This window comes from Stomoxys calcitrans, chromosome 3 (genome assembly GCF_963082655.1).
Source record: "Stomoxys calcitrans chromosome 3, idStoCalc2.1, whole genome shotgun sequence".
Classification (NCBI taxonomy): domain Eukaryota; kingdom Metazoa; phylum Arthropoda; class Insecta; order Diptera; family Muscidae; genus Stomoxys; species Stomoxys calcitrans.
Window position 1 is genome coordinate 187,701,043 of NC_081554.1, and position 13,694 is coordinate 187,714,736.

A 13,694-nucleotide genomic window follows, 5' to 3' on the forward strand; every position below is an offset into this window, starting at 1 on the left:
ACGCCGACAATATAGAGCAGAAGATGCTCGAAAATGTGAGGAATTGGGAGGCAGTCACCAGATACGCTGAACAGATACTGCGTAGGTAAAAGATGGCCCTCGGCGCAACGGCGCACAGAGGGATGAGATGGTTAAACGGGTCACGGGGAAGGCGGACACACCCATTTATTCCAGACATGCAGATGTAGATAGACAGGAGGCACGGGGATGTGAACTTCTATCCAGATGCTATCCGGCCATGGATATTTTGAGAAGTACCTACATCGAATGGGTAAGTGCACATCAAACACGTACGTATACAAGGTGGAAGAAGTCGAAGACGATGCCGAACATACGTTCTTTGACGGCAGTCACTTGGCTGGGCGATGAATGGAACTAAAGACGCTGATGGGCGACTTTCACCTCACAACATAGAGCAGAAGATGCTCGAAAATGTGAGGAATTGGGAGGCAGTCACCAGATACGCTGAACAGATACTGCGTAGGGATGAGATGGTTAAACGGGTCACGGAGAAGGTGGACACACCCACTTATTGCAGACATTCAGACGTTGAAAGGCAGAAGGAACAGGGATGTGAACTTCTATCCCAGATACTATCGGGCCATGAATATTTTAAGAAGTACCTACATCGAATGGGTAATTTTACATATAACACGTACGTGTACGAGGCGGAAGAAGTCGAAGACGACGCCAAACATACGTTCTTTGATGGCAGTCACTGGGCTTGGCGACGCAGGGAACTAGAAACGCTAATTGGCGACTTTTTCCCCGATAACATAGAACAGAAGATGCTCGAAAATGTAAAGAATTGGCAGGCAGTAACCAGATACGCTGAACAGATACTGCGTAGAAAAAAGATGGCCCTTGGCGCAACGGCGCACTGTGGGATGGAAAAAAAATAAGTGGAAATAAGTCTGCCATTTTGGAACGGATAGAGATATCATCATGAAATTACATGGTTATAGCTGAGGTGTTATCCAGTTTATATGCAAAATTTCAGGACACTAGAAGTCCCAGTGGCCCATTGGTGGGCCTTTAAAGTTGGTCACATCGGTCCTATAAAAAAAACGCATTTATGGTCCGACTTTCTAATTTTTTTTTTTTTTTTTTTTGCTGGAAAGTGCCTTTTGCGTCTTCCTAAAGTCTTTACGAACATTTTACTAAAAAATGCCAATTTTACAAACATATTTCCCCAGTGTGGGGATTTTTGATGTTTTCATCAAGAAATGTGGCAAAAATGTTTACTAATTTTTTTCAAAAGATAATCATCTACAAATTTGTGAAAAATTAGAGCGATATCTTTAGTAGTTTTGGTTTTATGATATTTTCAATTTGATTTTTATTTTTCACAAAAGTGTATTTTTTGGCCTTATTTTGGGTTTCACCCAAATAATAGGACTAAAATTTAACTCCGCATATAAACTGGACAACACCCCAGCTATAACCATGAAAAATTTTATGAAGATATCTCTATTCGTTCCAAAATGACAGAATTATTTCCACTTATTTTTTTCTCATCCCACTGTGCGGAGTAGGGGACAAAGCAAAGGTCTGGAGGTAGACACCATGTGTAGAAGATAGTTAAGCATCAGATTAGGGGTCCACCTTGAAGTAATGCGAAAGTAGTTCCAAGGTGAAATCTGTACCCCGAGGTGAAATAGGGTGAGTTTTTAGCCAGTACCAGCATACGACGATGGACGTAATCTTTAGATGTGTAAAGCATTTTCCCATCCCATCCCACCACCGTAGCGCAGAGGTTAGCATGTCCGCTGAAAGTCTGGATTCGAATCCCGGCGAGAACATCAGAAAAAATTATCAGCGGTGATTATCCCCTCCTAATGTTGGCGACATTTGTGAGGTACTGTACCATTCGGTATGGCAGACATGCATAAACTTCTCCACAAAGAAGTGTCGCATTGTGGCACATCGTTCGGACTCGGTTATAAAAAGGAAGGCCCTTATAATTGAGCTTAAACTTGAATCGGACATGATCAAGAAGTTTGCCCCTGTTCCTTAATGGAATGTTCATTTGTAATCCCAAATCTCGGCTTGCGTAAGGGTTAGGATGAGCCTTTAATCCATCGCTGCTGTGATACAATATATCAATGGACTATAAATAGTCTGTGGGTGTTTCGGCATAGGCCTTATGGCATATATTCCTTATAAAACTAACCCATAACCTAAGAGCCCTATTCACAACTAATTTGATAAAGTCCCTTTTTTACCCCCCCACTGTAGGATGAGGGTTTTAAGGGGATTAATTTCGTCATTTTGTGTGCAACACCCCATAAATATATATTCTTGATCGTCTCGACAATCTGAGTTAATCTAGCCATGTCCTTCAGTCTGTCGATCTACCGATTGTACTACTTGAGCTTCTCGAGGACGCAGTTCTTATCTGATTTGGCAGAAATTTGGCATAATGACTTCTCCTATTTTCAATATACGTTTTAAGTATGGTCTGAATCGATTAATAACCTGATTTGTGTAGCTCCCATATAAACCGATCTCCCGATTGTACTACTACCCCTCAGAGGAAGATATTCTTGCCCGATTTGAATGAAGTTTTGCACAATGACTTTTCCTATAATTTTCAATAAATATGTTCCGAATCGGTTCATAACCTGATACGTATAGCTCCCATATAAACTGATCTACCGATTTTAATTCTTGAGCCTCTAGAGAGCCCAATCCTTATCCAATTTGCTGAAATGAATTCTACTATCATTTCCAATATCCAAGCCAAGTATGGTCCGATTCGGTCAATAACCTGATTCTGCTCCAACAGCATAGCAATTTTTATCCATTATCCTTTGTTTGTCTATAAAGAGATACCAGGCAAAAACCTTGACAAATAAGATCCATGATGGAGGGTATATAACGGCCGTACTTAGCGCGCTTTTACTTGTTCTATATATTACTGAAGGCATGCGTCACATTTGGTGTTTCAAATGTCACGCAATTTCCTATGTCTCATTGTTTTCGGCCAAGATGCTTGCTTTTTGATTGTAATATAGAAAGCTCAGATTTAGATATAGTTCATCCAAACTGTATGAAATTTGAAATGCAGCATGAGTAATGTGTTTTTCCTTATATACCAAACATGAGTCAAATGCAATGCTTGGTTATTAAGACCAGTGTTAGGAATGAGGAGTTCGATATATTATTCTAAAACCATAGCCAAAATGGGGGTGCATGCCATTGTGTCATACGCTTTGCATTTCGTTGATTGATATTGATTTTGTACACCTTAGTGGAAAACATACTCCTATCATATTCTATTATCAGAAATGATCTTGGCTTCTCAAAACACTATAGGAAGTGATAAGTATAGGGATGCTAGTTTGGTGAATAGTAGGATTTAGGGATGTAGGTTTGGCATATAGTATGATGACAAGGAATATGAATATGGTATTGAATAAAGGGATGATAAAGATAAAGATAAAGATAAAGATAAAGATAAAGATAAAGATAAAGATAAAGATAAAGATAAAGATAAAGATAAAGATAAAGATAAAGATAAAGATAAAGATAAAGATAAAGATAAAGATAAAGATAAAGATAAAGATAAAGATAAAGATAAAGATAAAGATAAAGATAAAGATAAAGATAAAGATAAAGATAAAGATAAAGATAAAGATAAAGATAAAGATAAAGATAAAGATAAAGATAAAGATAAAGATAAAGATAAAGATAAAGATAAAGATAAAGATAAAGATAAAGATAAAGATAAAGATAAAGATAAAGATAAAGATAAAGATAAAGATAAAGATAAAGATAAAGATAAAGATAAAGATAAAGATAAAGATAAAGATAAAGATAAAGATAAAGATAAAGATAAAGATAAAGATAAAGATAAAGATAAAGATAAAGATAAAGATAAAGATAAAGATAAAGATAAAGATAAAGATAAAGATAAAGATAAAGATAAAGATAAAGATAAAGATAAAGATAAAGATAAAGATAAAGATAAAGATAAAGATAAAGATAAAGATAAAGATAAAGATAAAGATAAAGATAAAGATAAAGATAAAGATAAAGATAAAGATAAAGATAAAGATAAAGATAAAGATAAAGATAAAGATAAAGATAAAGATAAAGATAAAGATAAAGATAAAGATAAAGATAAAGATAAAGATAAAGATAAAGATAAAGATAAAGATAAAGATAAAGATAAAGATAAAGATAAAGATAAAGATAAAGATAAAGATAAAGATAAAGATAAAGATAAAGATAAAGATAAAGATAAAGATAAAGATAAAGATAAAGATAAAGATAAAGATAAAGATAAAGATAAAGATAAAGATAAAGATAAAGATAAAGATAAAGATAAAGAGATGAATGTTAAGGTTTGTGCGTCTTCGTTCGATCCGATCATTCTCGCCACCCACAGATTCTGTACCATATGTTCTCGAATTCATGGCTATGCGCAGTGGGGTGTTTGACATTCAAAATGGAGATCAATTCAGGGAAGCGTCCAGCCTTGATAAAAATCACCAAAAATGTTTTTCAATGCCTAGGACAAAAATTTTAAAATTGGAAAAAATCAGTTCAGATTTAGATATAGCTCCTTTATAAAACTTCATCCGATATGTGGTTTTTAGTTGTGGTAGCCACATTTTTATCCGATTATTACCAAATTTGGCAAAGATGAACTAGTTGATGTCTCAATACGTCTGACAAATTTCATGAAATTCCATATATGTATATCTTTTTTCAGTTTCAGTTTTTATGACTGAAATCAACGTAATTTTGATACGATATTTACAAAATTTGAATGAGACGTTACAGGTATTAATATGTGAACAAAACAATATGGGTTCAGATTTAGATATAGTCCATTAATATATTTTTAATCTTATATGAACCTTAATGACTGTATATATTTGGTATATTTTGGCTAGCAAAGAAAAAACAAGTGTCGAACATTAATTTTGCTATACGAAAATGCCAAGAATCAATTAGAATATTGCAATTTGTTGCAATTTTCACAATAATTGTCCAATATGTGTGCAAATTTGATCAATTTTGGATCATTTTGAAAATACCTAAAAAACTCATTCCGAAGAGTAAATATTTTTTATACCCACCACCATAGCATAGGCGTATATGGATATAGCTGCCATCAAAATCGTACATTTAGGTACTAAAACATACAAAATGGTACTTTCCTTACGAATTGAGCTAAAGAATTGAGATTCATCTATACCTTGACAATATATATTGGGCAAAATTTCCAATTTCGAACATTCCACTAAGGAACTGGGGCAAACTTCTCACATATCAATGAGTGCAGTCCGATTCAAATTTAATCTCAATGATAAGGCGTCTCCTTTTTATAGCCGAGTCCGAACGGCGAGCCGCAGTGCGACACCTCTTTGAAGAGAAGTTTTGAAGAGAAGAATGTGAAATATTAAAAAATAAAATTTTGGTCATGTTTGAAAATGAAATAAAGCAAAGTCGCAGACTTTTTGTATAGTAGCACTAAGGCAGATACATTTTTTCCACATTCTTTTTATCAGATAAAGCTCATCACCAACCCAATTGAATTACAAAAATGTCAAAAGTTTTTTTCAACATTTCACAAATATTACCTAATACCATAATAAAATAATGCCCTATATAGGTTATGAAAAAATCCTATAAAAATATAATATATATGTAAGTAATTGAAGTTCTAAGGTTGAAAATAAAAATCAAAAAACATGATAGAAAAACATGTAAAAGCTAACTACAATAAATTTTTAAATTTTTGAAAATAAATACCCATTTTTAAATTATAAAATTTAAACCAATATGATAGTTTACTAAGTATGCCCTGATCTTGAACGCAATGTCTATCGAAAAATGTATGTATACATAGAGAGTTTCCTAAGTATTTCATCAAAATTTAAAATCTTCTCTCACCAACAAATTCAAAAAAACCTGCTTATCTTAAAGGCTTAAGAGTTTCCAACTATTCTGCCTCTCATAGAAATTTTCATACCCTAGTGAATATTTCATAACTGTTAGAGAAAAAGTCTCCCCCTAGAAAAGCAAAAAAGGAAAAAATCAATAAATTAATTACAATAAATTGCTTTCGATACGGGCATATGAAATTTATGCCGGCAACAGGTGTAAAAGTGCAGACCATCATGACATTTGCCCCAAAGTCAAATGAATAAAGAAAACTTAACTCAACTCAACTCAGCGCAACTCAACTAGTTGTGTTGTTGTCATCGTCGTCGTTGTTGTTGTAGCTGTTGTTTATTTCATTTCCCAAGCCTCACCAACACACATAGACCAACTTAACCCTACCGCTTTTCTAAGTGTTAGTCGCAGCCCACTTCACCCTATCCTCTTTTCTTAAACGTTGGTCGCATCACATTTTGTCTCACTCTAGCAGTTTGCTATGACATATGCGACGGTTTATGTGCTTATATTGTAAGGCTGCAATATAATGAACTCTAAAAAAAGGAGAAAAAAAATTATGTGTGAGTGATTATAAAAGTTCCAAAAGCAAACGGCTTAGTAGGTATCCAAAAACATTTCACAACATGTGACACTAAATTTAGTATGGCTTTTAAAGCATTTTAATGCTTGAGGTTAAATTTTTGTGTGTTTATCTGCTTATCCTTTCAATTTCACTTGGTCTCGACAGCTCGCTCTGCACTTTGGTCTCAGTCTTATGGGATTTAAGTTATGAGCAAAGTGATGGTATTAAATTCGCAATAGCAATAGGGTGGGGGTTAAAAAGGTCAACAATTTTGTATAAAAGTGGAAATTTTTGACAAAAAGTCCTCAACTTTTTCTGTAGAAATAGAATTTTAACAAAATTAACCCATTAACGCCTGACCATCGATTACATTGTCGGATTTTGATGAAATTTCATATGATTATTATTTAGAACATTAATATTGACGTAGTAATTAAACCCACCACCATAGGATGGGGGTGTACTATTCTAGTCATTCCGTTTGTAGCACCTTGAAATATGATCTAAGACCCCTCCTGAGTCATCCTCATCCTCAGTCGAACTAGCCATGTCCGTCCGTCTGTCGAAATCACGATAGCGGTCGAACGCTTAAAGCTAGCATCTTGATTTGCCACAGATACTAAATATTGATATAGGTCGCTGGAGATCGTAAATGGGCCATATCGGTTCAGATTTAGATATAGCTCCCATATAAGCCGATCTCCCGATTTGACTTCTTGATCCCCTGAAAGCCGCAATTATTGTCCGATTTGGCTGAAAATTTGCCAGAAGTGTTCCAATATGACTTCCAACAACTGTGCCAAGTAAAGCTCATATTGGTCTATAACCTGATATAGCTCTGATATAGCTCCCATATAAGCCGATCTCCCGATTTGATTTTGAGCCCTTACAAGCCGCAATTTTTGTCCAATTTAGATGAAATTTTGAATAATAACAACTGTGCCAAGTACGGTCTAAATCGGTCTATTACCTGATATTTCTCCCATAAAACGATTTGGCTGAAATTTTGCATGTGGTGTTTCGTTACGGTCAAGTACGGTCCGAAACGGTCTATAACCTAATATACCTCCGATGTAAACCGGTCTCTCGTTCATCCTCGTTCGGTTTCTAGAAGCTTTGATTTTTGCTGGTTTGGCAAGTTTAGAATGTTGAAATAAAATTTTGCCCTTGAACTAAATTTATTTTGTATACATTTTTAGCAGAATTCATGGTGGTGGGTTCCCAAAATTTGGCCCGCACGAACTTAGCACACTTTTACTTGTTAATTGTTGTATTTCATTTAAATTTATTTTGTTAGGTTTTTTTATACCCTCCACCATAGGATAGGGGCATACTTATTTCGTCATTCTGTTTGTAACTCCTCGAAATATTCGTGTAAGACCCCCAAAGAATATATATTCTTGACCGTCATGACATTTTATGTCGATCTAGCCATGTCCGTTCGTCTGTACATCCGTCCGTCTATCTGACGAAAGCACGCTTACTTTCGAAGGAGTAAAGCCAGACGGTTGAAATTTGGCAAAAATACTTTTTATTAGTGTAGGTCGGTTGGGATCGTAAATGGGCCATATCGGTCAATGTTTTCATATAGCTGCCATATAAACCGATCTAGTATCTTGACTTCTTGAGCTTCTAGAGGGAGCAATACTTATTCGATTTGGCTGAAATTTTGTACGTGGAGTTTTGGCATCATTTTCAATAACTGTGCTCGGCATGGTTTTGATCGATCCAAAATCTGATATAGCTGCCATATAAACCGATCTTGGGTCTTGACTTCTTGAGCCACTAGAGGGCGCAATTTTTATCGGATTTGGCTGAAATTTAGCATGAGGTGTTTTGTTATGACTTCCAACAACTGTGCCAAGTATGATTTAGATCGGTCCATAACCCGTTATATCTGCCATACACACCGATCTTGGATCTTGACTTCTTGAGCCAATAGAGGGCGCAATTAATCTCCGATTTGACTGAAATTTTGCATGAGGGGTCTCGTTATGACTTCCAACAACTTTGCTAAGTATGGTTTAAATCTGTCTATAACCTGATATAGCTGCCATATAAACCGATCTGGAGGCTTAAATTCTTGAACCTTAGAATTGGCTGAACTTTTGTACAACAGCTTCTCCCATGACCTTCAACATACGTGTCAAATATGGTCTGAAACGGTCTATAGCCTGGTACTCTCCTTTTAACGTCTAAATTTTACTTCATGAGCCCCTAAAGGGCGCATTCACATAAGGTGAAATTTTACACAATGACTTTTGCTATGGTCTCCAACATTCAAATCATTTATGGTCCGTAATCGGACCAGACCTTGATATAGCTCCAATTGCAAAGCAATTCTTTTGTTTTATCCTTTGTTTGCCTTAAAAGAGATACCGGGAAAAGAACTCGACAAATACGATTCATGGTGGAGGGTATATAAGAATCGGCCCTGCCAAACTCAGCACGCTTTTAATTATTTTATTTTATTTTATTTAATTTTATTTTATTTTATTTTATTTTATTTTATTTTATTTTATTCTTTTTTTTTTGATTTATTTTATATTATTTCATTTTATTTTATTAAATTTTAAATTTTTTTTATCTTCTCAAATTTTACTTTTTTATTAAATTTTTATCCAATTTTTTAATCAATTTTAATGGGATTTTCTTGCGTGAAACATTACATTTATTATCCAAATAGCAAGATAAAAATCTGTAAAATGTTAAACTTTTTGCATTTTTAATATAACAATGTCATAACAACTTTAAAACAGCATTTATTTTATATTTGTACTTAATTAATAACAATCATACGCTCCCAAGCCCATTCCTTTCAACATTTTACTAGGCACACAACACGAATTTGCCTCTACTAAATCTCATATTCCTTTATAATATGCCATTCTCTCTTTAGGAAGAAATCATATTTTCACCTTCATATTTAATGCACCCTATTAAATATTCTCACATTCGTTGCTAAATACTTTGATGCCGGTGCAGATTATAAAAACTTTACACTTGACTGCTTTCATTTTATGAGTGTAGAAAGCAGAAACAGGCGAAGTACCACCATCATACAATACATAACCAAGAGTGTTTTCATATAAACGCGATAATGATGAACATGCTTAGGGAGAGATTATGGCGATGATGACATAGCCGATGTTGATGGCTATGATAGCTTTGAGGCTAGGCTATGCTTAGTTTTTTCCCATTTTTTTTTTTTTGTTTTGTCATAGTTGCTTTCGTTTTTGTTTTTCGGTTTCCTTTAAAATCTCACATTGCTATTCAAATTTTTTTGTTAAGCCTCGCAAAAAGATATCTCGATAAGCGCAATATGCTAAACAAATGAATAGAGTTGCCTTTGGTATGCAAAGAAGATTTTCATATCAGGTGGAATTCATTAAAATTGTAAATACTCACAATATTTGAGAAAAAAAGTGGGTAGTAGCAGTTGCTGTGGGAAGATAGTTGAAAGGCTAACGGGCAACTAGGCTACCGTGACTTTTACCATACCCAACAAAAACAATAGATTTGAAGCTTTAATAGTTCAAAAATACCAAAGGCCTTTAAAAAACAAAGATTCTATGTGAAGTATTCGTTGAAAAAAGGATACAGAATATACCCGAATATTTTAATAGTATTTTAGATTTGTTTAACAATTAAAAATATTAAATAAAAAAAAAATTAAAAAAAAACCAAATTAATAAAAAAAAGCAAAAATTGATTATGGACGAAATTTTTAGCAAAAGAAACCTTAAAACTATTCAGAAAATAAAATCTCAAAACAAAGGTTTGTTAAAATTCGATTATTGTAAAGGACTTGGGTGCGTATACAGCATATTATTTCATTAATGCCAATAATATAACGTATACGTCCATTGTTACTTCATTCTATTTGATGATTGAATTTAATGAAATAAAACTAAAAAATAAGAATAAAAAAAAGATGCGAGCTACATTCGTTCGGGCCGAATCTTGGGAACCCACCACCATGGACTTTGCAAAAATATAGGAGCTATATCACAGTTATTGGAAATAGTAACAGAGCACTAAGTGGAAATTTTCAGCCAAATTGGACAAATATTGAGACGTGTAAGGACTCAAGAAGTCAAATCAGGGGATCGGTTTATATGGGAGCTATATCAGGTTATAGACAAATTCAAGCTTTACTCGGCGCAGTTGTTCCAAGTCATAACAAACACTATTCAAAAAACAAAAGTCAGCCAAATCGGACAAAAATTGAGGGTTCCAGGGGCTCTAGAAGCCAAATTGGAAGATCAGTTTATATGAGAGCTATATCAGGCACAGTTGTTTGAAGTCATAACAGAACACCACTTGCAAAATTTCAGCCTAATCGGACATAAATTGAGGCTTGTAAGGGCTCAACAACACAAACCGGTAGTTCGTGCTTGGCACAAATGTTGGAAGTCATAACAGAAGACTATATGTAAAATTTCAGTCAAATCAGACAAAAATGCGACTTCCATGGGTTCACGAAGTCAAATCGGTAGCTCGGTTTATATGGGAGCTATATCAGGTTATAGACCGTTTTAAACCGTACTTGGCACAAATATTGATTTTATGTTGAGAGTCATAACAGAAGACTATGCACAAAATTTCAGCCAAATCCGATGAAAATTGAGGCTTCCAGGGACTCAAGAAGTCAAATCGGGAGATCGGTTTATATGGGTGCTATAGCAGGTTATAAACCGATTTAAACCGTGCTTGGCACAGTCGTCGGAAGTCATTAAAGAACACCATGTGCGAAATTTCAACCAAATCGAGTAAAAATCGCGGCTTCCAGGTGTTCAAGAATTCAAATCGGGAGATCGGTTTATATGGGAGCTATATCAGACTATAGACCGTATAAAACCGTACTTAGCACAGTTATTGATTTGTTATTGAAAGTCATAACAGAAGAATATGCACAAAATTTCAGCCAAATTGGATGAAAATTGAGGCTTCCAGGGAGCTATATCAGACTAAAAACCGATTTCAACCATACTTGGCGCAGTATGTCATAACAGAACACAGCATGCAAAATTTCAGCCAAATCCGACTAAAATGGCGGCTTGCAAGAACTCAAAAAGTCAAATCGGGACATCGGTTTATATGAGAGCTATATCAGGCTAAAAACCGATATCAACCATACTTGGCACAGTTGTTCAAAGTCGTAACAGAACACTATATGGAAAATTTCAGCCAAATCAAATAAAAATCGCGGCTTTCAGGTGCTCAAGAAGTCAAATAGGAAGATCGGTTTATATGGGAGCTATATCAGGTTATAGACCGATTTAAACCATGGTCAGCACAACTATTGAGAGTCATAACAGAACACTATGTGCAAAATTTCAGCTAATTCGGATGAAAATTGTGGCTTGTATAAGCTCAAGAAGTCCAATCGGGAGATCGGTTTATATGGTAACAGACCGATTTAAACCGTACTTGGCACAGTTGTTGAAAGTCATAACAGATCACTACGTTCAGGCCAAATCGGACAAAAATTGCGGTTTCCAGGGGCTCAAGAAATCAAATCGGGAGATCGGTTTATATGGGAGCTATATCCAAATATGAACCGATGTGGCCCATTTGCAATCCCCTAATTCAAATTGATGTAGGTCTACATCAATTTGAAGTATCTGTGCAGACCTACATCAATTTAAAGTATCTTACGCGTTCGACCGCTATTGTGATTTCGATAGACAGACGGACGGACAAACATGGCTAGATCGACTCAGAATGTCGAAACGATCAAGAATATATATACTTTATGAAGTCCTGGATCAATATTTTGAGGTGTTAAAAACGGAATGACTGGCTTAGTATACCTACATCCTATGGTGGTCAGTATAAAAAATAATATAAAACAAGTAAAAAGGCGTTAAGTTAGGCCGGGCCGAACTTTGGATACCCACCACCTCGAGTATATATGTAAACCCCCTTTCGTCAAAATCCGGTAAAAATTGCATACCTTATGCCCCATAGCAGCTATATGGAAATTAGTTCCGATTTGGATCAACTACTAATAACTACAAGTTATTGTTCAGTTATGTATAACAAAAGATTGATCTTTTTGGAAGCTATATCTAAAAATAAACCGATTAGAACCATATACGACACGGATGTTGAAAAGCATAATTTAAGTCACTGTGTCAAATTTCAGTGAAATCGGATTATAAATGCGCTGTTTATGGGGCCAAGACTTCAAATCAAGAGATCGGTTTATATGGCAGCTATATCAAAATCTGGACCAATTTGGGCCAAGTTGCAGAAAAATGTTGAAGAGCCCAACACAATTCATTGTTCCAAATTTCCGCGAAATCGGACAATAAATGCACCTTTTATAGGCGCAAGACCTTAAATCGAGAGACCGGTCTATATGGCAGCTATATCCAAATCTCTAGCGATCTGAGCCAAATTGAAGAAGGATGTCGAAGGGCCTAACACAATTCGGTGTCCCAAATCCTGGCAAAATCTGATGATAAATGCGCTTTTTATGGGCACAAGACCATAAATCGAGAGATCGGTCTATATTGCAGCTACAATATATCCAAATCTGTACCGATCTGAGCCAAATTGAAGAAGAATGTCGAAGGGCCTAACACAACTTACTGTCCCAAATTTCAGCAAAATCGGATAATAAATGTTGCTTTTATGGGCCTAAGACCCTAAATCGGCGGATCGGTCTATATGACAGCTGTACCCAAATCTATACCGATCTGGGACAGATTGAAGAAGAATGTCGGAGAGCCTAACATAACTTACTCTCCCAAATTTCAGCAAAATCGGATAATAAATGTGGCTTTTATGGGCCTAAGACCCAAAATCGGCGGATTTGTCTATATGGGGGCTATATCAAGATATAGTCCGATATAGCCCATCTTCGAAATTAACCAGCTTATGGACAAAAAAAAAATCTGTGCAAAGTTTCAGCTCAATATCTCTATTTTTAAAGACTGTAGCGTGATTTCAACAGACAGACGGACGGACATGGCTAGAACGTCTTTGATTTTTACGCTGATCAAGAAGGGTCGAAAATCGGTATTTCGATGTATTGCAAACGGAATGACAAAATGAAAATACCCTTCGGTGGTGGGTATAATAAATTTAATTTATATTTTATTCCAAATATAATTTATATTTTATTAAATATTCCAAGCAATTGATTTTGGTTGAAAATTTTGTGCAAAAGTTACCTTTAAAAAAAAAAAAATTTGGATATAAAATCTCA

The 13,694-nt window shown here is 35.1% G+C and overlaps 1 protein-coding gene across 1 annotated transcript; it reads left to right on the forward strand.

Moving 5' to 3' along the window:
- Nucleotides 1–365: 365 nt before the first annotated feature.
- LOC131996243 (uncharacterized) lies at nucleotides 366–902 on the forward strand. Its single transcript, XM_059365740.1, has one exon. It carries the CDS (start codon nucleotides 366–368, stop codon nucleotides 900–902), a length of 537 nt encoding a protein of 178 aa, XP_059221723.1.
- The last annotated feature ends 12,792 nt before the right edge of the window (nucleotides 903–13,694 follow it).